The 25294-nt window shown below is 38.1% G+C and overlaps 1 protein-coding gene across 2 annotated transcripts in view; it reads right to left on the minus strand.

The window, feature by feature from the left end:
- Positions 1 to 7403: 7403 nt before the first annotated feature.
- Positions 7404 to 25294, minus strand: part of HAG2 (histone acetyltransferase of the GNAT family 2) — a 68528-nt gene continuing 50637 nt past the window's right edge. Inside the window, exons 4-10 of one of the 2 annotated variants that reach the window (XM_089982945.1) lie at positions 12496 to 12564; positions 12079 to 12117; positions 11920 to 11996; positions 11747 to 11843; positions 8702 to 8789; positions 8432 to 8592; positions 7404 to 8262 (exon numbers count right to left, since the gene is read on the minus strand). In XM_089982945.1, the coding sequence (XP_089839071.1) occupies positions 7582 to 8262; positions 8432 to 8592; positions 8702 to 8789; positions 11747 to 11843; positions 11920 to 11996; positions 12079 to 12117; positions 12496 to 12564 (1212 nt within the window). In that variant the 3' untranslated portion in view covers positions 7404 to 7581. The remainder of the gene's footprint in view (positions 8263 to 8431; positions 8593 to 8701; positions 8790 to 11746; positions 11844 to 11919; positions 11997 to 12078; positions 12118 to 12495; positions 12565 to 25294) is intronic. The other variant, XM_089982946.1, reaches the window with a different exon arrangement.

Genomic DNA, 25294 nt, shown 5'->3' on the forward strand with positions numbered 1-25294 from the left:
TTTGCTTTCGAACAAAAATGTTTAAATCTTTATCTCTGCCAGGGGTCCGGGACTTCAAATCCCTTATCCAGAGTTTGCCTTTTGCAATCAGTTCATAACATTGTATATCGTTGCATTGCATGGCATTTTTGAGATCCAGCACTCTGGTTTTTTTAAATCTTCATATCCAGAATCGATTTTAAAAGTTTTTTTCAAAATCAATTTCAAATACTTAGGTTTTGAATCAACATTCTGCCATTTGCCAACCCGTGGGATCTTTATTTCAAAATATTTTCTTTAGAAAGCGATCTAGATTCATTTTAAACTCAAATTTTAATTGATCTTAATTCTCATATGAGACCCATCTTGGTGTTGTCGCTTCTGGATCCCTTCTTTCATCCAAATTTCTTAAATTGAATCAGGACACTGTCTTTTTACATTTTGGACATTTTCAAAATTCCATTTTGGTTTTAAATCAGAGGTAGTCCCATCCCTCATCAATTTATTTCATTTTGACCAAAATCCCAAAGTTTCAGTCAGAATAAGACTCTATCACAGAGTTTCAGTCAGACTAGGACTGTATCTCGTATTTTTATTTTTATCTATTTTTAAGAAAAACTTTCAAAATCTTTTATTTTGGCCCAAAATTTTAGACTTTTAGTCGGATCAGGACTCTGTCACAGAGTTTTAGTGAGATTAGGACTCTATCTCGATTTCATCCTTTATTCAAGTTTTTTACTTGTTTTCAAAAACCTTCTCACCTGACTTTCAAAAGAGCTAAAATCTTAGAGTTTCGGTCGAACTAAGACTCTATCAAAGAGTTTCAGTCGGACTATGACTTTGTCTTTCATCTCTATTTTTACTTGTTTTCAACAAAACCTGTCAAAATCTTTCATTTTGGTTAAAATTCTAGAGTTTCAGTTGGACTAGGACTCTATTTCAGAGTTTCAGTCTAATCAGGACTCTATCTTTCATTGTCATTTTTACATATTTTCATGAAAATCTTTCAAAATCTGTAAAAACTTTAGAGTTTCAGTCATATCAGGACTTTGTTCTAGAGTTTCAGTTGGATCAGAATTCTAACCCTGACTTCATTTTTTTTAGAAAATCTTTCAAAAACTTCTTTATTTATCTTTCAAACAATCAAATTTCAAATTTCAGGACTTTATTGTAGAGTTTCAAAATTTTAGGACTCTACCCCAGAATTTTGATCGGTCGAGAACTCTACACTAATTTTACCTTTTTATTTTTATTCTACTTATTTTCCAAAAACAAATTCAGTTCCAAGAGTTTCAAAATTTTGGGACTCTATCCTACAGTCTCAGTCGATTAGGACTCTGACCTTGGTCTAGTATTTTATTCATTTTCACTAATCTTTAAGAAGATCTTTCAAAATCTCTTCGTTTGTCTTTCAAAAACCCAAATTTAAGAGTTTTAAAAATTCACAAATATTTTCCAGAGTTTCAGTTAGTTTATGACTCTATTTTTAAAACTTTTGATTCTCATCTGGTGATTTCAACTCTGTTTCAAAGCCCTTTTCAATCAATATTTTAACTTTTTTAAAACCCTGATGTGGGGCCCACACAGTTAGTGCCGCATCTGGAAGAGTTTCAATCCATTTAGGACTCTGGTTGATTTAGAACCTCAATTTTATTATTAAACTTTCTTTTAAAAATTCTCTTTTTAAAACCCTTTATTTCAAAAACTTGATTTTCAAATCAGTTTCAACTTTCTTCAAGAGGGGCCCACTCTGCAGGGGTGTAAAACCTTAATTTTTAATTTTTATTTCAATTTACAACCTTCATATTCCAAAAAAATACAATTATATATATATATTAGTTAGTTTCCCTTTTGAAGTTTATGAAAAAAATTGTTCTTAACCCCTTTATTCTCAAAGTTCTAAAATTGTTTTCTGAAAAACAAGTGGGGCCCACTTTGGGTGTTACCACATTTGAAAGAGTTAGGATTTAGCTTTGGATTAGTCAGTGTTCTAATTAGGTTAGGAGTTTATAAGAGTCAAATATTTGATTTTAAAACTCCATTTTCACTTTAGATTTTAACTTAGGTTTTTAAACTTTTAAAATGTAGGGTTTTATAAACCAAATGTGGGCCCACAGGGGCTGCCGCCACATTTGAGATTTGTTTTAAACAATTAGGACTCAATTAAGTATAATTAGGAGAGTTGAAAAGTCAAACCAAAATTGTCCCCCCCTCCCTTAATTAACTTAATTAAGGAAATTTTAAACAAACTAGAACTCTTCTAATTAATACTTGAAAAAATATATAGAAAATATAGAGAGAGAGGCTTCCCAGGCGAGGTCGACCCATGCTCTCTCTCTCTCTCCTCTTTCTTGCTCCTTCTCTCTCCTACAACAATCCCTCTCTCAAGTTCCTCGATTGTTGCAGCAGCCTCAAGGTAAAACTTCCAACTCTTTTCAAATTTTTTTAGTTTTATTATTCTATTTGGTAGTTTCACCTTTGTCGCCCCTTGGAAGAGATTCAAGCATTGCTTTCATTCAAGAACCATGAAATCAATTCAAGGAAGTGATCTAATGTTGTGTGAGGTTGATTTTCACTTTTCTAATCCGTTAAATCGTTTAGACTATCATTCTTTATATTTATGTGAAACAAAAGAAGAGATTCACTTGTTTAATGGGACGAATCCCTCTTTTAGAAGCTAAATCAAATTTCAACATGCTTTTTCTTGATTTTTTTTATTATTTCATTATTTTGATATCAGTTTTATTCATTTAAGCATCAAATCTAAATTCATTAGGTTATTTGTTGTTTTTTCTTTATTATTTTTCATGTTTAGATTAAGTTATTAATGCTTTAACGATAAATTGTGCATCTCGATCCCGGGTACACGGGAACCACGTTATTTTATGTTCGCTTTTCTGTCAAAAAATATAATTTTTTAGGGTTGATCCATGCATTTGTCAGTGATTTTCTATAAACAAATCGAATTACTTTGGGTTTTGTAACCCTGTTAAAAAAATCAGAAACCAAACCATGCTTTTTGAACCGTGAAAACATTACGTGGAATCAGGAGCGGCTTGTCAAAATGATATCTCCCTCATCGGAGATCCGATCGACAATTTGTAAGTTGCAATGTGTTTGTTATCATGTCTACTATACTCTGCAAAATTTCCAGATTTTTATATATTTGTTTGCTATTTTTTCTCTGTCAGAAATCAGAATTGGTTTTATAGAGCCCGTTATGCATTGTTTAAACCTTAGATCGACTTGTGTAGATCGTATTTCCCTCACCAAAGATCTGATCGATGATCCGTTAAAAAGAGTATCTTCATGAGTGTGTTTAATTTTTTAACACAGTTTGATATATTTCCCAATACCTGAAACCAGATGTATTTATTTTAACTCGTTACATATAAGCTGGAATCAAGCATATATTGTCAAAATGTTATCTCCCTAACTGAACATGATTTTTCTGATCTATAAAAAGAAATTTTTTTGTTTATCTGTCTAGTATCTCTCTAAAAAGTTTTATAAATTTCTATGGTGGTTTGATACCTGATTTAGGTCTGACACTGTGATAGGGACGTGTCCGCGGGCAAAATTATGTATTTCATGTTTTGTATTTAATTTTCATATCAAAATAATGTCAAAATTTTTATTTTTCAATTATATTTTAACTTTAGGGTTATTAAAAGTATCCATGTTAATTTTTACAGATTTTGAATTTATTTGCTAGGTTATTTAGTTAAATCACAAAAACAGGATGCCCGCGGAGTCCCGATTCAACTGAAATACGGGCAAAAATTGTTATTTTCATGATAATTTGATTTTTTAGAAAAAGTTTATATTTTTAGGGTTTGATCATATTTATAATCATGCTAGGGTGCTTTATACCAGATTTGGTGTTGATTTGAATCTTTTTGATCCTTAAATTAAAAGTTTTACAAAAATCTTTTCTGAAAACCCTGATTTCAAAGTCATAGTCTTGTTTTTAAGGGAATTTTGATCACTTTTTCCAAAATTATGAATTTTAAAGTTATTTATCTTTATTATTTATTAAATTTTATATCATCTTTTATTATGTTTATCTCAAGAAAATATGGGAAAAGGCTTATATCCGGATAAATCCAGCAATTTCTAGATATTGCTAGATAAATCCAGAAAAGTCGACATATCTTCACTAACAAGTTTGCTAGTTTTGTAGGAACATTCAAGACTGTATTTTCTTCATTTTCCTTTATTCTTTATTTTAATTTATTATTGATGTAAATTATAAAAGAATTAGAATAAGAATTTAATTTTCTGCTTAGGTTAGGTTGCATTGCATATAGTTTATTTTTATATAAATGTCAATGTGTGATGAATGATGATTCATGAATATTCGAACTCACCATGGTCTACACGAATGGCATGTGCACTAGCTTCCAAGGAGTTGATAAACTCTATGGGTTTCGTATTTGTAGTCATAGTCAAAATACGAACAAAACCCAGATTTATCATCTTTTTCTAAGCCACAAATGGCCTACACTCTTAGGTATTTTGAGAAATCATAACATATTTTCCAAACTTTTTTAAGTATTTTCTCTTTTTAGAATCAAATGAACTATATTCAATGCATATTCGTAGTCATAGTGAGGAATATGTGCTAGGTTTATTTTATCTAAGTTCTATAAGGCAAAAAAATTCTTTTATCAAAGATTTTTCTCAAATTATTTAAGAAATATTTTTTCAAATTGCATTCATACATCATCTAGGTTAGATTGCATCATGAATGGTTTTCACAGGGTTACACGCCCATCCTTTTTATCAATTCAAGAGTTCAAATCTCAGAAAAATCAATTTTCTCAAAAATCTCCAATGTTTCTTCAGAAATTGATTTTCCTTTTCTTTAGAAATATTTCTCAAATGCAATTCATGATTTTCAAAGTATCTCCTTCTTCCAAGTATTTTTCAATTATTCTAAACAAACATCATGTTTTCAATATGCATTTTCTGAAATTTATCGCACATCCTGATTCTTTATGCATTTAGGAATAAAACATCGATTTAGATAGAAGAGTATAGCAAAGCACATGATTGATCCTTGGTTTGATTACCTTTGGTTATGGTGCCAAGAAGGATTGAACCTCGTACCGACAGGCGAGTCCCATTCTTCAAAATTTTCTCGCATTTTAAAATGGATGTGAGTTATTTAAAAAAAAAATTTAAAGGTCAGTTTGACTTGTAGAAGTAAAATTTTGTAATGATAACAACATCCTAAATTGCAAATTAATAAAACAACTATTAATAATAATATAAAAAAAATTTAGTGTATTGTACTTTCTAAAATGTCTCATTGAGAGTATGAAACTCTTGGAGTTGCAGTTTTAAAAAAACTGAAAGGATAAAAAAACTTTGTGTATTGTTCTTGCCCCTAAACCTGATATTTTGATTCTTCTCCTGACCACGATTTTAGTGAGAGTCAATCACTTTGCCTGGGGGTGGTGTGTAAACACAATTATTGTTTTGGTCTACCAAGAAAAGTGACAATTGTAGATGGGTGGTCCTTGGTGTTCTCCCCATTAGATGAGTGGTCTAATGTTTTGAAGGTTGTTTCGATCGAAGGCTAAGTTTGAAACCCAGTAATAAAATACAATTTTTTTGCTAAGCTACCCTGAGAACCTAACTTGACCTCAGAGATTTTACCTGTTTGGTGTATCCGCGGGCAACGGTAATAAAAAAAGAGAAATTTTAATTGTATGAATTTAATAGGGACATGCACATGAAAATAAATATCTAATAAGAGATAATAATTTACTCATACATTGCACTAAAGTCATGCATATTCGTGTTATACATTAGATCATGCATGTATACTTGTTTTCTTAACTGTTATATGTTAGTGAATGCATAATGTTGTTCCCTAATGCATGTTAAATGATTTTATTGCTTAAGTTGTGATCCATGTTATTTATTAAATGTTCTCTCATGCTTATTAATTATCTCTATTACATAAATACTTAATCAAATTATGAATTTGTCATGATTGTTTACCTCTAAGTTATTGCATGAATTCTTATCTATATTTGTTATGTTCATTTCTTTCATTAGAGGAATTTGTACGCAGAATTCCTCAAATTTTTAACACCCCTACTTTTGTAGTTTTTGCAGTCACATAGGATTAGTGAAGTGACTCGCTTTTGGGAGAGCTACAAGTACCACATATTTGCTAGGAAGTTTCACAGATGGACAACGTAACTCTGTTTTTCTTTACTCTTTCTTTACATTTAATTGGTCATGCACTTTGATTCTTTTTATGCAATTGTCTTGAGACTACTATTTCTTAATTAATAAAATTTTGGTTTGCTATGGTGTGGATGATAAATGTAACATCCCCTGTGGTTGGTTGTTTATCCAATTGTTAGTTAAACTGTAAAGGCCCTGGGTCTTTGAAAATATTTCTGCATTTGATTTTATTAAAAAAAATCTGCATTTTTAAGGGATATGAGTTGGGGTCTTTACGTGTTAGCCCTTAAAATAATATTTTTAATATATTATTTATTTTGAAAATATCACATTTTAACCCTGATATTGATGTGATAAAAATAATATTTTTAGTATAATTTATTTGTTTATGTTTTCTTTACTATATATGTATCTTATATATTTATATATATTCCAATATTTTCTCAAAGAACAAAAACAATTTAATTTATCAAGAGATTTTCCTCAACAAGCTTTTGCCTAGAACTATATTTTAACATTGTTTTCCACAATCTCTTGCCGAAGTCAGTATTAGCATACAAATTTGGAATCCATATTTTAATTCTGCTACATTGGATCCAGACTTGGACTCCTTTGTAACCAATTCGGGTGGAAATTAACCAACGGATCATTGTGAGAGGATTAACAAAAGGAGGGGATTTAAAGAAAAGAGGATCTTGGACAAAATCAAGCCCTATGAAAGTCAAGTGAGGTCAGGCCAAAGCTTTAAACAAGTTGTGTTTGTATAACACGGAAGCAGGCACTGCACATAACTAGCTTCCACAGTAAACAAAAACCAGACCCTCCCCCACTCCTCCCCCTACCCTCCCAACACACGCACACAAACGAAAGCTTACCACAGAAATGGGCTCCGTGATTTTGGCACCCACTTTACATGAGAAAAGCAGGTGCCATGTTTGTGTTGCGAGTGCAAGGTTCACAAAACACCCCATTTTTTGCAGAAAGGTCGGATTTTAAGTGAAATGTAAACTGGCCTCGAACACCCATGGGATGCTTGAGAACTTATGGGCTTATAGTAGCATTACTATTAGAATACCCATGGGATCCACACCCTATGCTCTAGTTTTGGGCGGATAAGCAGGCAAGCTCTAGGAAATGCAGAGCGGCAACCAAGAGGAACTTTACTGATGAAGAGAATGCTAAGCCTGAAAATTGTGTGTAAATAAATACCATCATTTTGAAACAAATCAAATTTCAAGCTATTGTCATAAACCATGTCAACATAGAGACAAGGTAAACCTCCCGAAAAAATAGAGTTAAAAAAAAAAAAGATCAAACTCCCAAGTCTTCCCAATTCCTATCCTCAGAACCCTACATACCGAAGCATGGCCAGACTCTGACACCCAGAATCACAAGGAACTACTGGAAAGGTTGAATTCCAAGTGTCTTACAATGGGCAGCTACTCTATCAGCAACCTTTACAATCTCTTTCATTCTCTCATCAACCAGCTGCTTCAGCTGTTCTTCCTGACCCACCTTACTGTTAGCCACATCAATGCTCAATGTGCTCGCTTCCCCAGTGCTTCTCGAGCGAAACATGACAAATGTCTTCTCATTGCCATACTCATTGGGGATGTCAATTATGCGCTTAGCTCCAATATATGAATCCTTCTCAAAAACTTCTGAACTTAAACGGTTGGAGAGACATGCCTTGAAGTTCTCCATGCAGCAAGAATCCTCAGGATCAAAATTCATGTACACTAGAATATCCCAGCATCGGGTAAACTGCTTCTTGTTGATTTTAAGCCCTTTTCTTACTTCCTCAACAGTGCTTGCGGATGGGCGAAAATGAACCCTATGGTCTTTCTTTGTCAAATTTCCCTGCTTCAGTTTCAAGGAAACAGAGGATATGGCTAGTTTAATTGGTTCAAATGATAACATGCGCACTGTGTCAATGCAATCACGGATCTCTTGCAGGTACTCAGATGGCTCTTCTATTGTGACATCATATATGTCTTGTGAAGACACTGCAATCCCATTCAAAGTCTCCAGAAGCTGACGTCCATGACCTTTTCCTTGGTAAGGAGGCATGACCAATATCTGTAAAAATTGATTTCTTGAGTTTCATTCCATTGAAAATGAAAACCAGCAAGAGCATCAAATGGAGTCTTATCCGGTCAATTTACTGCATTATGCATCTAACAACATATTCTGCATTACGGCTTCAATGACCACAACAATATTTCCACTACAAGCACAAAAACTAAACCTGGCCAATCCGCAGTCGACTACTGTCTGGGTAGTGATAAAAGTGATAGACTGTAGCAAATCCAAGCAGCATACAGTGAACATCCCCTGATTGGTCGATCTTCTTTTTGACAGCAAGATAAATCTCCCATCTTGGATCAGTTGTATCTACAGGGCTGCTTGCTGAAACATGAACAATGGTTCAAACTGATATACTCTCTTAACTGAGAAAGTTTGATACCATCAACATAATAATCTAACAGCCACAAGCAACTAGCGTTTGTTACATTACCCTCAACTAAGAGAAGCAGAAGAGGTACCAGACGATTATATAGTTGGCCAACCAGCGGATTGTTCAGTTGTAGGCAAACAACTTGATCCTGCCATTACATGATATCAGTCACAATAGAAGCTAAAAGCCATAAAATGGAATCCTATTCTTCAAAACAGCCAGCTTCTATGTAGATGACACCAGCTACTATCAGTCATGGGAGCTTGTAACAATACCAGGTACATGCACAGGTCAGCAAGCATCCATATGCAAAACTGGTCCCATATTTATTAGGAGAAATTGGTTAAACATTTCAAGCAAACAGAACTTACTACATACATTGGTGGTGGATTAGCAGCAATAGTGAAGAAGAATAAAAAATCAGACCAAATTGTCAACTCAAAAGAATTTTTTGGTACAACTTAAAGGGATGGCCGTAGTTTCAAATAATTAAAAGGGTGTCACCGAATGAGGGGAAGTTTTGGCATTTCATTGTATAAAAGGGCTGTTGTTAAGGATAAGGTTTTTATTAGGAATAAGGGCAATGATTTGTTCAATTAAAAAAGACAGTTTTCACGTTCTTGTTGAAGTTGGTCTTAGTAGTCAAAACTATGCCTAGACACCTAGGCAATGTAGGTTGCTGACCTAACACCAAAGAACGCCTAGATGCCGAGGAAACCTAGTTAGGAGGCACCTAAAAGATTCCTAGAACCTAGGGGGGGCCTAGGAATCACCAACGATTTGAGTTTTGGCTGCTAAGCTTGGTGTCTGATATACAATATGGATGCTACAAACTGCCTAGTGCCTATATATGCTTTAGTGTATCTTTTGTGGGTGTGCAAGTGCATGTCTCTGTGTGTTTGTTTGTGTGGAAGTTGTAAACTTCAACCGCCTTCATAGATGTCAACAAGTTCACCCCAAATTTAAACAACACATTTATTAGTTATATTTTGGAAAGAAACATTTTTATTGATTTGCATACATTTATTAGTTCTATGGAAGCTATACATCTTCTTAGACAACTTATCGAGAGAAATAGAGAGAGGAATAAAGATTTGCATATGGTTTTTATTGATTTAGAGAAGGCATACGATAGAGAAACTAGGGACGTTCTCTGGTGGACAATGATGAAGAAAGGTGTTTCTCTCAAGTACATTAAAATAATTAAAGATATGTATGAAGGAATAGTAACCAATGTCCGCACTTGGAGAGGGGTGACAACCAATTTTCCTATAACGGTTGGGTTACATCAAGGATCTGCTTTAAGCCCTTTCCTATTTGCTATAGTGATGGATGAGCTTACGAGATCAATTCAAGAAAATGTGCCGTGGTGTATGTTGTTTGTTGATGATATTGTTTTGATTGATGAGTCTAGAGCTGGGGTTAATGCTAAGTTAGAATTATGGAGACAGACATTGGAAGCAAGAGGTTTTAAGTTGAGTAAGAGTAAGACAGAATACATGGAATGTCGGTTTAGTAAGCAACGAAGTAATGATGAGAGTGTAGTGAAGCTTGGTGAGCAAGAAATACCGGTAAATGATTGTTTCAAATATTTGGGATCTATCATTCAAAAGTATGGAGAAATTGATGGAGATGTAAATCATAGGATAAAGGTTGGGTGGATGAAATGGAAAAGTGCAACTGGAGTGTTGTGCGATCGTAGAATGCAATTGCGGTTGAAGAGAAAGTTTTATAGGACGACTATTAGGCCTGCTTTACTATATGGTACGGAATGTTAGGCTGCCAAGAGATATCATATTCAAAAAATGAGTGTAGCTGAGATGCGTATGCTGAGATGGATGTGTGGAAATACAATAAAAGATAAGATTCGGAACGAGGAGATACGTAAGAAGGTAGGCGTTGCACCCATTGAAAATAAGATGAGAGAGAATCGTTTACGGTGGTTTGGACATATTCGGCAAAGGCCTAATGATGCTCCAGTTAGAAGGATGGAGAAATGGGAAAATATATTAGTTAAAAGAGGTCGGGGTAGGCCTAGGAAGACATGGATGGAGGTGATAGGAAAGGATATGAATGCTTTGAACCTCACCAAGGACATGGCATTGGATAGAAATGATTGGAGGAGAAGGATTCATGTGGAAGACCCATAATGATTTTCCTTTTTGGTTCATATCGCCGACCCCAATTGTTTTGGGATGAAGGCGTAGTTGTTGTTGTTGTTGTTGTTTGGAAAGAAACATTTTTCTTAACATGATTCATATACAAAATTACAAAAATACCCAAATACCAATGGAGAGAGAGAGAGACTTCCAAGGCCTTTCATGGATGTTGATAAAATGACCATAAATTTATACACCCCAGTGACCCCACAATTTAAAAATGATAAAGTTATCTAATGTTTAGTTGTCAACATCATGAATACTATGGTAATTTTATAGAAAAAAGGCACATTTATCAGCTAGACTTTGGAAATGCACAAATGCTTTTTAGTGTGCTTTATATATAAAACTATTAAAAAAGTTCCATGATGCTGGCACATAATAACGATTGGCATCAACCTGAGCAGCTTGCGAGCCACCTTGTGGCACAACCTATGGCCACCTTTCCGTGACCTAGTTGGGATCAACTGAGCTTGAGCTCAGCCAAAAATAGACACAGGCCAAGCTCGCCCGACCTGGCTAGTCTCTCTCTCTCTCTCTGCACAGGGGTGGGTGGGCTGACATGCAAAACTTCAAATGGACATCAAGTAGGGCTGGCATTTGTCATATAGGTTCATACTAAGAAGTCCAATCCTGGAAAATAACTCAAATCTAAGTCCATATGGCACATAACAGTTGATGGGAGGAAATGGCCCAGTCTTGGGCCTCCAGCAATTTTTTTATCCACCGGATAATTGACCTATTCTTATTTCACATTCAGTTGCAAGCATGCGGTTAAGACAATGATCTCCCTTTCAAGAATAAACTATATGATTCAACTCCAGACCGCAAGCATGGTTGCAAGTTGTGAGGTCAAGCTCAAGCTCAGAATGCTTTTTAAACATCACGAACAGAACAGATATGTCAAATTTAACAGCATGTATGTGCAGAAGAAACTCAATGGCACCTCTTCAGAAGAAGCTGCGGACCCAGAATGGCCACTAGCGAGAGTACATATTTCGGCCGAATACCTCTTTACAACCTCTCCATTTGAGATGACGTCCCTAAAAGGAATATCAAAAAACTATGTTAACAACAATTTGAAAGGGAGGCTGAACAAGTAAGGGAAGGATCAAATACCTGATATAGTGACATTCACTAGGGAAAGTTTGCGCAAAAACATCCCTTTTCAAAAGCAGAGACTCACCAAATATATTCTGTAACAGAACTAAGATTAAAAACAGAAACGGGAGATTATTCATTGGACTAAAAGACACCACAATATCAAGCATTGAATACCTGCAGAACTTGCTCAATATCTGTGATCCCTTTGCTGCCCTTTAACAGAGGTTTACATATATCAACCAAAAGACACAAAGGTCAATAAACCAAAGTCTTACTGTCATACTAAGCTTGGTTTTGTGGTCATATAAAGCACGCTGCGAATAAAACCAGCCTTTTCCAAAAAAGCAAAATTGAAAAGCTGAAAATTAGAATCACAATATTCAAGTCCAAGGAACAATGTGAATGAATACCAACTTTACTGGCAACCATGATGAATCCAGTGAAAACATTTAAAAGCTACTAGGCTTGTTTCATGGTGAAGATTGCAATCGTTAATAGCCATATTTATTTAACATGTCAAAGTCCTACAGATTACTCGGGCTTCTACATAATATGCAACAGGAAGTAATACTTAAAAATATTCATACTCACATCAAATTTGCTCTCAAATGTGATAACCGCATAAGCATGATATGATATGGTGCTCAACCATATGTGAATCTGCATTCGCACATTAAAAAAAGGTTAAAAATGCTATGTTTCACTTTCTAAAAAATATCAACAACAAAGGTAGAATATCAAGCATTAGACTAACCAATTAACCTAGTTTACATGGCCATGCCTAAAAGGATAGGGGACAACATTTTTGCGTAGTTTTCCATTAGCAGTAGTATAATACATGGGTACACGACGTGGGACTAAATTGGAGTATCCTTGTGACAGCAATTAAGTGACACAGAAGTAAAAGAATATAGCACTTTTAAATACAGATCCACCAAACAATGGGAACTAGTAATCACAAGCATAAGAGTATCAAAACTTTTAAAATGAGACGACATAACTAGTAGTATCTATGAAAACTACCAAGCTATGTACAAGGCTAAGCTTCTCATCAAGCATGTGTTAAAATATAGTATGTGTATGGATCTGGATCCAAATCCATACGCACGTTAAATAAAACACATGCATATATTGTTTCATTAATGGCATTCTTGTAATACTCCTGTAACATTGTCTCATTGTATATCTACTCTTTATTATAAGGCTTAGGGCTTGGAGGTCGAGTGTGTGTGCGCCGCCCCAGCCATTGTGCATCTCCCTCTCTCTCTCTCTCCCTTTTCTTGTCTCCTGTGAAAGCTGAACCACATACACACGAAATCTCATATGGAATCAGAGCTCGTGGTTGCGGAATCCTATCAGAGGCCTATTCATCGAGATCTTAAGAACCAGGTTTTACATCCCTTCTTTTATTCTCCATCTTTCCCCTTTTTAACTCCTGCTACTCGTTCTTTTTCTGATTCTCAAAGAACCAGGTTTTACATCTCTTCTTTTATTCTCCGTCTTTCCCTTTTTTTAACTTCTGTTACTCGTTCCTTTTGATTCTCGTTCATCCTCACACTTCATAGTGCTTAATATCATCATCGTTTGTCTGTCTTCTCCACCATTAACGATTGTTGCAGCTATTACACCATTAACGTCTGTCATTTTTCTTCGATATCAACGACTGCAGCCATCTCACCATTAACGTTTGTCTTTCTTTCCTCGATATCAACGACTGCAGTCATCACTTCTAATAAAACACCTCTCTGATTGCAGCCATCACTTTTAAGTGTTCCTCTCTGATTGCAGCCGGTTTGATTCATCTTTGATTGCAATCTCCCTTTTTTATTCCAGAAGTTTTACTTTTATTGTTATTTTAGTGTTCTTTGTGCAACGCCTATAGGCAGAATATAACAGTTTACAATCTTGATTCTGAATCTACAAAAAAAAAGGGGTTTCTTTTCACCATATTGGTAGCACAGGTACATGCCTTATTGAAGTTCTACTAATTGATTAAGTAATCTCAAATCTGTTTGTTTCTTTTCATTCGTCTTGTTTGCAATATTTCCTTGTTCCATTGATATGGATTACTCCTCGCCATCCGGTCCCTCTGAAAATTTCTTGAGTCAACTCATTAAAGAAAAACTTACTCATTCCAATTTTTTGACCAGGAAGAGGCAAATACTTCCTTTTATACGGAGTCCGGATCTCGATGAACATCTGGATGCTTTAGTTCTTATACCACCACGGCTTATTTTTGCAAGAAACCAAGGATGAGAAGGGTGACACAATTACCATTTCTATTAAAAATCCAGAGTATACAACTTGGAGGAAGCCGGATCAATCTTTGGTTGCTTATATTACGTCAACACTCTCTCAAGAAGTGTTGGTTACTCTTTCAGATGATTGTACTGCGGCGGATCTGTGGAGTAAGTTGTCTCAGACATACTCTCAGATATCAAAAGCTTGAGTTATGTACTTAAAAAATGAGTTCCAAAGTTTGAAGAAAGGCTCCATGACAGTTATGGAATACATAGGCCGCTTAAAGAGTATTACTGACCAATTGGCGATTATTGGAAGTGTTATTGCAGATAAAGATAAAGTTCAACAACTCCTCAATGGATTGGGTCCTGATTTTGACATGTTTACCACAGCAATGTCATGCCTTCCTAACTTGCCCACCTTTGACGATCTTCAAGCGAAACTTCTCCAACATGAGATGATTATGAAGCAAAGGGCAGAAGGAAATGAATCAACTCGTTCTCATTCAGTTTTGGCCATGGACACTTCTGTAGGTTTTGGACGAGAGAATGGAGGGCATCAAGGAGGCAGAGGCCACGGACGTTTTGGGCGGAGAAGACGTGGTATCTTGCCTACACCTAACATTTCAGGTGCTTTTAATACAAGGAATCAAAGGAGAGTGCCCACTTGTTTCTTATGTAACAAAAGAGAACATGATTATTGGTTTAATCTACAGAATAGAGGAAAAATAAACAAAATTGAAAATAAGTCAGCTATTACTATGGACACGAAAGCGTCATCTACAGATGTGCAACAACTTTTGTTATCAGTATTGTCACAAATGACGATCAAGCAAAATGAACAAGGCGAGTGGTATGTTGATTCCGGTGCTGCCACCCATGTTACGGGTAATGCGGGTAAGTTATCTCACTTATTGCCTTATTTTGAAAAAGGTAGTATAGTTACGAGAGATGAAACTTATCACTCCATTAGTCATACTGGTAGTGCACATATCCCTATGTCAAAGTCCTCACTTGTCCAATGTCCTTCTTGCTCCTAATATTAAAAAGAACATTGTTTCTGTAGCTAAACTTGTTGACGATATAAATTCTTCCGTCGAATTTACTCTCTCTTCTATTTATATTAAGGATCTACGAACGAAGGAGACGTTTGTTAAGGGGGGCGACAAGGAAACATGTACGTCTTCAAGGAGATTCCTTCAGTGTCTTCGCCATCAGTCTCAGTCCTCCAGTTGAAGTCGTCCAAGCATTCTTCAGTGTCTTCGCCTTCAGAGTCCTTGTTTTTCCCTTCATTGGAAGTTTTTAATTCATCTCATTGTAATAAGCCAGATATTTGGCATAGTCGTTTGGGACATTGTAGTCGGGGTTTCGTTGAAAATCTTGTATTTAATGGTATTCTTCCAGAGTCTAGTTTATATTCATTTTTTGATAATAATACTAAATGTTATTCATGCGAACTCTGCAAAAGCCATGTTCTTCTGTTTCATATTATTAATAAAAGGGCCTCAAATCCATTTGAGATTATTTGTTCTGATGTTTGGGGACCTGCACCTATTACTTTTCCTTCTGGCAGCCGTTACTATGTTATCTTTATTGATTCTTATTCCCGTTATACTTAGATATATTTCTTGAAATATAAGCATGAAGTTTTCCAAATATTTCGGGAATTCCATTCGATGGTCAAAACAAAGTTTTCTTGTGATATTGTGCATTTACAATGTGACGGTGGAGGAGAGTATTCATCGAACGAGTTTCTTGCTTTTCTTCGGGATAAAAAAATAAGTCGACAGGTTTCTTGCCCTCATACCCCTCAACAAAATGGGGTTGCGGAGAGGAAATACAAGCATATTGTCGAGAGTGCGATGAGCATGTTACATGATAGTAATGTGCCTGTTAGTCTCTAGACAGAAGTTTTTCACACATCTGTTCATATCATAAATCGTCTTCCTATGGCACTTCTGGATCGGAAATCTCCCTATTATATTTAATTTGGGCAACATCCCTCTTATGATGAGCTGTGTGTTTTTTGTTGTGTATGTTATGTACATATTGATTCATCTCTGCGAAATAAGTTTCAGGACAAGGTCGTTAAGTGTAGATTTGTTGGGTATGCGGATGAATACAAAGGCTATCGATGCTATGACCCTACTACCAAACATATTAGGACCTCCTGAAATGTTGTTTTTGATGAACAAAATTTTCAGGTCAATGAATCTGAAAAGTTGCCACCTCGAGAAGTAGAGGTATATGATCCATGGATGAGCGCAGATCTTTTCGCTAATACAGGAGAAACATGTCAGGCAAATTATCCTTCCTTCAGCTTGAGTAGGCAGTTGAATGACTCACAGATACATGTCGAATCATCTTCAGTTGAGCCAACCCCAGTAGAACGCTTCTCTGGACAAATATACACTAGACGAGACAAAAATACAGAGCCGAGGAATGTGGAACGCCAATGATCTGGCTCAAAGGCCATCATGTATTAGGCATCCTATTCAACGATGGGTGAGTTATGAGACCTCTTCCCTTGATTTTCAGTTGTTTATGTCTCAGCTCACAAAATAGGATGAACCCACTTGTTTTAATCAAGCTCTTCAATCTCGTCATTGGACTGAAGCTATGAATGAAGAAATGAAAGCACTTCATGAGTGCCAAGACTTGAGAAATAGTACCTCGGCCAAAAGGAAAGAATGTAGTTGGCTCAAAATGGGTTTATAAAACAATGTATAAATGGGTTTATAAAACAAAGTATAAGCCCGAATGAAGTATTGACAGATATAAGGCGTGACTTGTTGCTCGGGGATTCACACAACAATATGGTGAAGACTACGATGAAACTTTCAGTCCGGTAGTCAAAATGGGTACAATTCGTGTCATCATATCCCTAGGAGTCGACCGAGGATGGAGGCTTAGCCAGATGTATGTTAAAAATGCATTCTTGCATGGAACTTTAAAGGAGGAAGTGTATATGGAGCAACCTCCTGGTTATGCCGAGAAGGATCCTACTGCCTGAGTGTGCAAACTAAGGAAATCCCTATATGGGTTGAAACAGGCGTCCCATTCTTGGTTTGAAAGTTTATCTATGCAAATTCAAAGCTATGGTTTTATAAGATGCTCTCTGGATCACTCGCTCTTTATTTACCAAAAGACAAACATTATTATACTTCTTCTTATATATGTTGATGACATTGCGATCACTGGGAGTTCAGATAATCATGTGAAAGACGTGAAGCAGTTTTTAATGAAAACTTTCAAGATGAAAGATTTAGGGGAGTTGAGGTATTTTCTTGGTGTGGAAGTCGACAGACAAGACACATTGGCATTCATGCAACAAAAATACACTCTTGATCTTTTGGAAAGAGCCGGGATGACGAATTGCAAACCAGTCAGCACTCCTAGTGTATTACATCAAAGGCTGAGCTCTGAAGATGACCATCTTTGTGCCAACCCTACAACATATAGAAGCCTCGTAGGGATGTTACAGTACTTGACATTTACCAGACCTGATATAGTTTACGCTGTCAATCAGGTATCCCAGTTTATGCATGCTCCAACGGAAGGTCATATGGAAGCTGTGAAGCGCATTCTACGCTATTTAAAAGGAACTATAGGAGACAGACTTGTTTATCGCAAGAACGATAACTTGCATAGAGGGCATAAAGTCATCACTTACACAGACGCAGATTGGGCAGGGGATCTAGATGAGAGACGCTATGTCTCTGGATATTGTGTATATATTGGATACAATTTAGTGTCCTGGAGCAGCAGAAAACAAAAGGAAGTGGCACGATCGAGTACAGAGGCTGAATACAGGTCGATGGTTGCAGGCACGGCAGAAGCTACATGGATTAGACACTTATTGAGTGATCTTGGAGAGACAATTATTCGATCATCTCTTCTATGTGACAATCAAAGCGCAATAAACATTGCATGTAATCCTATCCAGCATAGCAGAACGAAGCACATTCAGATTGATCAACATTTTATACGGCAGAAAATCGGATTTGTTTATCCAAACTCCGAAGGCCCCATCATGGTCTCTTCACTCTAGGATTCCATTTTGGTTGTCCCCTTCCGGTTAAGGGTTAATCCTGAACCTCGCCCATCGAGGTATCTTCCTTTTTCAGGTTTTGGTTAAACCTGAATCTCGTTCCAACGGGTTTCCCTCGTTCCGACGAGGTGTTTTCTTCCAGTCTCATCATGGTTCTTCCCATCGAAGAATCCATGCTTTGTATATCCATCTAGGACAGGATTCTACTTGAGCTTCATCTCGCAAGGCATTTTCGCAAAAATATCTCATCAAGGTCATCATATATTCCTTTCCCCATTCAGGTTATTTTGAGATATATTCGTCTCATCCAGGTTAAGGGCTAAACATGAGTCATTCTGAAAAGCTGATCTTGTCTCACCCATGAGACTTGATCAAAATTCTTATCTTTCATCATTTCGGGATCTTCACCCAAAGTCCCATCACGATTTCCTCATCTCTATTATTCAGTCATATCATTTCCGAGGATTTCGTCTCCCTCAAGTCATTCAAGGATAAAGTTTTAAACCAGAAAAACCATGTCTTTCAAATAAATTCTTCCAGACACAGTTCAGATCTGCTAAATGGGGCATTTTCAAAATTTGGAGTGTTATCTTTGCCACAAAGCTCGGCTTTCAACCGGCTTAATAGCAAAGAGGAGCATCTGTGAACACCCCAAATTTTTCAAAATCTTTTAAATATTCCCTTTTTGCCCCTGATATCATTTTCTTAGCAATTGAGCCACTTTAAAATCTAAATTCCAGTTCATTTCTAAAGTTTAAATGAAATTAAATTCGTTTTATATGTTTGACTCGATTTCGGATCCAGATCCATTGTCCAGATCCAAATCTGAGTCTCATTGTCCAACTATTAAATTAAAATTACAGAAAATACCAAAAATAGTTTTTAAATAGCTCGGACAGTCCATCCGACATCCGTTTGGATCCATCACGTTGTATTTCTCGATTCGAGTGTCAAAACTCGAACATTTTCTCAAAACCTGGGTCCAAACCCATTCTTCGGAAGAAATTTCCCCGAAATGGTCTGAAATTCTCGAAAAAACACTTTTGTAAATATTTCTCAGAAAAATACAAAAAAATTAGTGTTTAATCTTTGTTTTCTCGTACAATCTTAGATCTTTATTCCAAATATACAAAAAAATGGAAAAATAATGCAAAAAACCAAAAAAATCGAAAAAACTACGAGAAAAAAAAGTGGGTTTTGAAGATTTTTTGCCAAAAACCTCATCTTGAGCCATTTTACAAAAACTTTAAAAAAAAGGAACCCTCTTTTTGGAAAAGAGGGAAAGGGCGAACGACGATTTCCCGCGCACCCGCCTTCTCCTACCTCTGCCATTGATCTTCAAACGAACTCCCCTGGAGTCTCCCTCCACCATCCATCTCCAACAACCTCCCTCTCTGGAATCCTCCTTTCACTCTTTAACAGAGGAGCACGCAGAGAGGAGAGGGATCCGTCTTTCACCACTCCACTTTCCTCTCAATCGATCCATTTTCATCCCATCACCATTCTTCTTCTCAATCCTTCCTCTTTCACGGCTCATCCTCCCTTTTCCTCAGATCCCCTCCTTCTTCATCAGATAAGGAGCTAAAAAAAAGGGAATAGAAGGAAGCTCCCTCTGAATCCCTTTAGAAACCACGAAGAGGGCTTCCACAATACGAAGAGAGGGAAGGTTTCCTCTTATTCTTCAGAACATTTGCAGAATTACAGGAGTTCAGTCGCTTCAGTCGACTTCAATCATCTGAAGCCTCAATCAACCGGGTAAGAACCCTTCTCTCCTCCCCCTTTTTTTTCTTTTTTTTATTAGAAATTTTTTAGCTGCAAAGCCTTATATATAGCACCGATCTGCCTGTAGCAGTATCGGTCTATATCTGGCAATATCAATGGAATGCAAGGATTCCAACATTTTTTTTTCTTCTTTCTCTCTCCTTTTGCTATCTGTTTTTTAATCCCTTTAAGATTTTGCAGATTCTTGAACACCTGCCTAGCTTCAGTTTCATTTTAATTGATTACTATATATGATTTTCATTTCTGAATATTATGCTCTTTCAAATTTCCAATTCATGTTCGGATTCTCTGTTTCGTTTTATATACTGCATTGTACAGGGTCGATTAGCGTCAGCATCTTGATATCCCAGCTAATTCATCCACTAATGTCATTTGTCCACTGGACATTCTTTCTGATCATATGATTGTATCATTTCCCGTTGTTCTGCATCATCTAGTGTTTATAAACGATGAATTGCTTGGTTTATGTTACACAGTAGACATTTAGAGGTATCTCGATGGGATGATCAGAGCCACGATTAAGATTAATTACATTGGCACTGTGTCATGTTGCCATAAAATTTTCGTCCCCACGTTTTTCTTTGCAGCATCCATACCTTACAGTCATGTTAATTCTCCACCCATGTCGCCTCCGACCTTCCCTGCGCTCCATCTTCATTCAGCAGAATTTAAGTCACAGTGGCATCATCTACGACTCCTCTGCATGCTTTGGGGATGGTGTCTAAAGTAGCTCTTAACTTCTGGATCCAGTTCTGTAGGAGATTATCTTGGTGCTTTGAATTTGTATCGTTATTTTTCTTTTCCAAAATCTAATATGTTTGTTGAATCTTTAAGGTGGATTCTTGTTGTTTTAGTTATTCATTGAACTCCCCTATTTTGTCTTTGGTGAAGAGGATATTTTCGTTGAGTTTTGGATCAGATCATGGAGGAAATTATCCGTTGATGTGTTAAATTTGGGATGAGTTCAGAAGGTAACCTCTTGTTAGGGAGCTTTGAATCATGAAAGTTGATCACCCCCACCATGTGTGGATATATCTATTAATCTTAAACAGGGTAATCAAAAACCAAATGCGTGTTTAACTTTTTTTTTTGTTTTTTTTTTCTTTTGGTTGTTTTTTTTAACTGACGCACAGGCACATATTCTTGTGAAATCTGCTAGGGTTTCATGCACAGGGTATTTCTTTTTCATGAAACACATGCTTCGTTATTTTTCACTCCAATAAATCATCTTGATGATATGATGCCAACCTTCTATCATCCTAGTGATGAATCTTTTCAATCCTTAACGGTGGAAAATGCCAAAACAGCAAAAGTTTTAGTTCCAATGCAGGAAGTTGGAATCTGTAAAACTGTGGTATTGGTGAACGTTGTACTCTAGATATATGTTACATGCTGCCATATGATTTCAAAAAGTGGCAACTTTATGAAGATTTGGCATGAATCTTACCTTTGTGTTTTATGGGAACCATCTTAGCAAGCAGGTTAAACTTTATTTGTCTGTATCATGCATCTTGATTAGTTCAAAAAAAAAAAATCCTTATCTTGTTTTAGTTTATTCCCATCGTTAAGTATTGTGTACACCAGCCTTATTCATATCCATCAAAGAGTTTGATCTGGGTATTGTCATTTGGCATGCTATTAGGCTGTCTCTGAAAAGACAAATCAACCCATCATAGCCAAGTTACAGCCATATCGTTACCACTTCTGCCCACCACACACTCACTGCCTTAACCTTCATTACTCGATAGTCGCATCACTCCCTGCATTCTTTCCAGCACTAAACACCCATTCCCCCTACATCTCCTCTACTATTCATCGATACAGCAACTATTATATATCACCTGTGCTTCAGTAAACTTCGTATTTCCTGCTTCAACCTATGCTCGAATTTCATTCACTCAAATATATTGCAGCTGTTATCATATCCCTATATACCTCTCTTCATGAATATAAAAACCCCAAATAAAAAAAAATCGGTTTGGACCCGGGCCGGGTCGGGTCCGGACCCGACCCGGGCCCCCTTTTATTTTAGGGTTTTCAAAAAACCCGAGCAGTCGAGCGCCGCAACCCCCCTTCTCCCCCTTCGTTTCTGGGCTGGATAGGGAAACCCATCGAGGGTTTCCCCATTCGGGTGCCCCCTGCGCCTTTAAGAGAGAGGATGGAGGGCGAGGGGGGGGTCACGCCTCCCTCTTCTCTTCTCCTCCCTCTCGCAGCCCTCGCCCCCCCTCCACGCCGGTCTCCTCCCTGCTGCGCACGTCGCCGACGCCGGCCACCGCCTCCCAGGTTAGTACTCCCTCTTCTCCTCCTCACCCCCCTCCCTGTCACCTCGCCGGGAGGCCGGCAGGCGGCTCACAGCCGCTGCCGCGGCCTCCCACCGCCTCCCACCGCCTCCCTGTGCCATCGGCGCCCCGACAGGTGGCCTACGCAGCCCCTGTCGTCCCCTTTCTATCGCTGGGGGTGCGCCGGAGTGCCGGCAGGGGACCAATGGCCCCTGCGGCACTCCCTCACCTCTGTGGGTGACAGGGAAACTGACGGGAGGTCGGTTTCCCTCCCTGTCACCCCCACTGCGGTCTCTCTTTCGGCAGGGGTCAGTTCCCCTGCCACCTCTCGACCACCTATAGGCGGGGGCAATGCCCCTGCCGCTTCTTGTTTTTTTCGGCAGGCGGGGGCTCGCCCCGCTGCCTCTTGTGTTCTGGCGCGCAGGGGTAGTGCCCCTGCCGCCTTCCTGTCTCGGCTGGCAGGGGCAATGCCCCTATCGCCCTTTGTTTTGATTTTAAATGTGATAATATCGGCCTCCACATGCCAATTGCTCAGAAAAGCAAAACATGTCATGTAGGAACCAAAGAAATCATAAAACATTATCGTAGTTGTACCTCTAGGAGGGTATGATCGTACTTTTGGACAAGTACGTCCCATGTGGGTTACGATGGTGGGTTGATGAGGTTGTAGCAACCTCGATTAGTGCAATTAGCACATTGCTGAGATCACATAAATAGTGACCATTTCGCCTTCACAGGCAAGATGCTCGAGTGGGTCTAATGGACCAGAGCATGTAGGATGGGGCGGCGGTTAAGAAACCCCCGTCGTACCCATCCGATCTTCACGGTTCATCAAGGGAGAGGATGGATGGTACAAAGACTCTGATGGACAGGTTGTTAACAACCACCCCACGAGCAAAAGACTCGGTTTTCCCAAGTCATCGGAGTTAGGGGAATTGAGATTACCATAAATTATCCTAGGTGGTAATTCTCAGGCACTCCTACAGAAGTTGGATGCATCCATGGGCCACGAATGCCTTTGGGGATTTACTCTCTTGGTCACTGACCGTCCCCTTAGGAGCGGACTCAGTCAGCCATCCGGGTTAATGAAAACACCTGACATAATAAACCCCCGGATCGGTCTCGGCTGTTTCTACGTTTCGCGTCTGTGCGTACTCACAGGCCAGTTAATAGCAAAACTTAAAGAATATATTCATGAATAGATGTAGATGACTGAGACTTACACTGCTTCAACTAACCACTCTTTGCACTTATTACATTTGTTAGAATAGACTACAACTGCTTCAATTGCTTAAATATCATAACTGTTTATCTCATGAATGTCCTGTTTTATTTTCATTCTACTTATCTGTTCGTGCACCTACTGGTTTGTTATGAAACTGACCCATTTCATGGGCAGGTGAGGAGTAGGACTTCACTGGTGGCCGATGGCGTGGTGCAACGCGGATCAAGATTCATCTTCTTTCTGCTGGCGGCTTGGCTCTGGGACTTTTTGGAGTTTTCTTAGATTTATTGAACTTTGGAATAAAATGTTCATTTTGTAATAAACTGCATATTTTAATCGATTGCCTTATTTCTTAAATTCCTTAAAGTTGTTGTACATGTGAATGATGGTTTTTCAGCTAACGTACCCAGAATTGTTGACTTGTGTTCCTTTCTAAATGTCGTCCGCTGTCATTTTTAAAAGTTAAAACTTTAAATCTTTGAAAGGTTTTTCGATAAAGTTTTCGAAATCACAAGTCGAAATTTTGGGGCGTTACAACTTGGTATCAAAGCCAGATCAGAAAGAAGTGAATCTTGACTATTGAGCATCCCATCGCGCTGTAAGTAAGTCTTTGATATTTCATAGCATGTTTAGACTAAATTATATTCTTGTTTTATTCGTAGTACCGTTGGATATATGGATCCGTTTACTGGTTCTAATGGTAGTCGCGGTAGGAGCACGCGTAGTGTACGTGGCCGTTCCGTAAGGGAGAGGGGCGGACGTGAGATGTTTGGGGCTGGTTACTGGGCTAACCGCTCTCCTCTACCCATTTTTACGGATAAGCAAGGCTTCTCACTACCAATCGCCTACCAGATACCCTTGGCAGCAGCGTGGGCTGAAGTGCATGCTCGAGAAGGTGGTTTCGCGCCTTCACACATTCGGGTGCACCATCAGACACCACAGGAGTCATCGGGAGATTTTGTTCCCCCTGAGTTAGCAGAGGAGTGCGGTTTCTGCGGAGAAACTGGGCACACCGTGGATGCTTGCCTCCACAAGGCCGAGCATGACGACAAGATCGCATTTTCGACTGCAGGCGAGCAACCACCACCTCCGGCAGATCCAGTGGGCGGTGTATCACCCACATACACACCTGCGACGGATTCTTCAGATTATAGTCTTGGCTCACCGGAATATACTCCGGCGACGCCCCTTTACGGGCAGGAGCCCTCCTACGAGGAGCCACTTCCCTTCACCCCTAAGCGCAGATTCAGGCGCACAGGCAATAGAAGGGAATATCTTAGGAAGTACTTTAGCCGTCCCTAAGGGGAGGTAGCACATACCCAATTTTGTTGGAGTCTGTGAACTCATTTATAATTACGGAATAGAACTTTTGCTTATGAACCAGCACAGCTGGATTCTAAGGATTTGACTTTCGTAATAAAGATCTATGTTTTTGCTTTTGCTCCTATACTTATGCCTACTTGTACGTCTTCAGCATTTTTTACTTTAATCTGGGTTGCTTTTTAAGGATGGCGGGAAACTCAAGCCACAGCATGGCCGATGAGTTGCGCGAACAGAGGGGATTCATGATAGATACCCTCAACTCCTTAGCTGAGGCGATTCGTAACCAGGGTCGCCCCCATCAGGATCCAGGTTCCCTTGTTGGGAATGTACCAACTGTCACCTATGAAAAATTTCTGAAGCTGGACCCTCCTACTTTCTCGGGCAAGGTCGATCCTGACTTGGCGGAGAGTTGGGTTAAAGAGGTGGAACGGGTGTTCCAAGTGTTGTCTGTTCCTGATGATAAGAAGACAATGTTCGGGTCCTTTCGTTT

The sequence above is a fragment of the Nuphar pumila genome, chromosome 12, assembly GCF_984573655.1.
Source record: "Nuphar pumila chromosome 12, dmNupPumi1.hap1.1, whole genome shotgun sequence".
Lineage (NCBI taxonomy): Eukaryota > Viridiplantae > Streptophyta > Magnoliopsida > Nymphaeales > Nymphaeaceae > Nuphar > Nuphar pumila.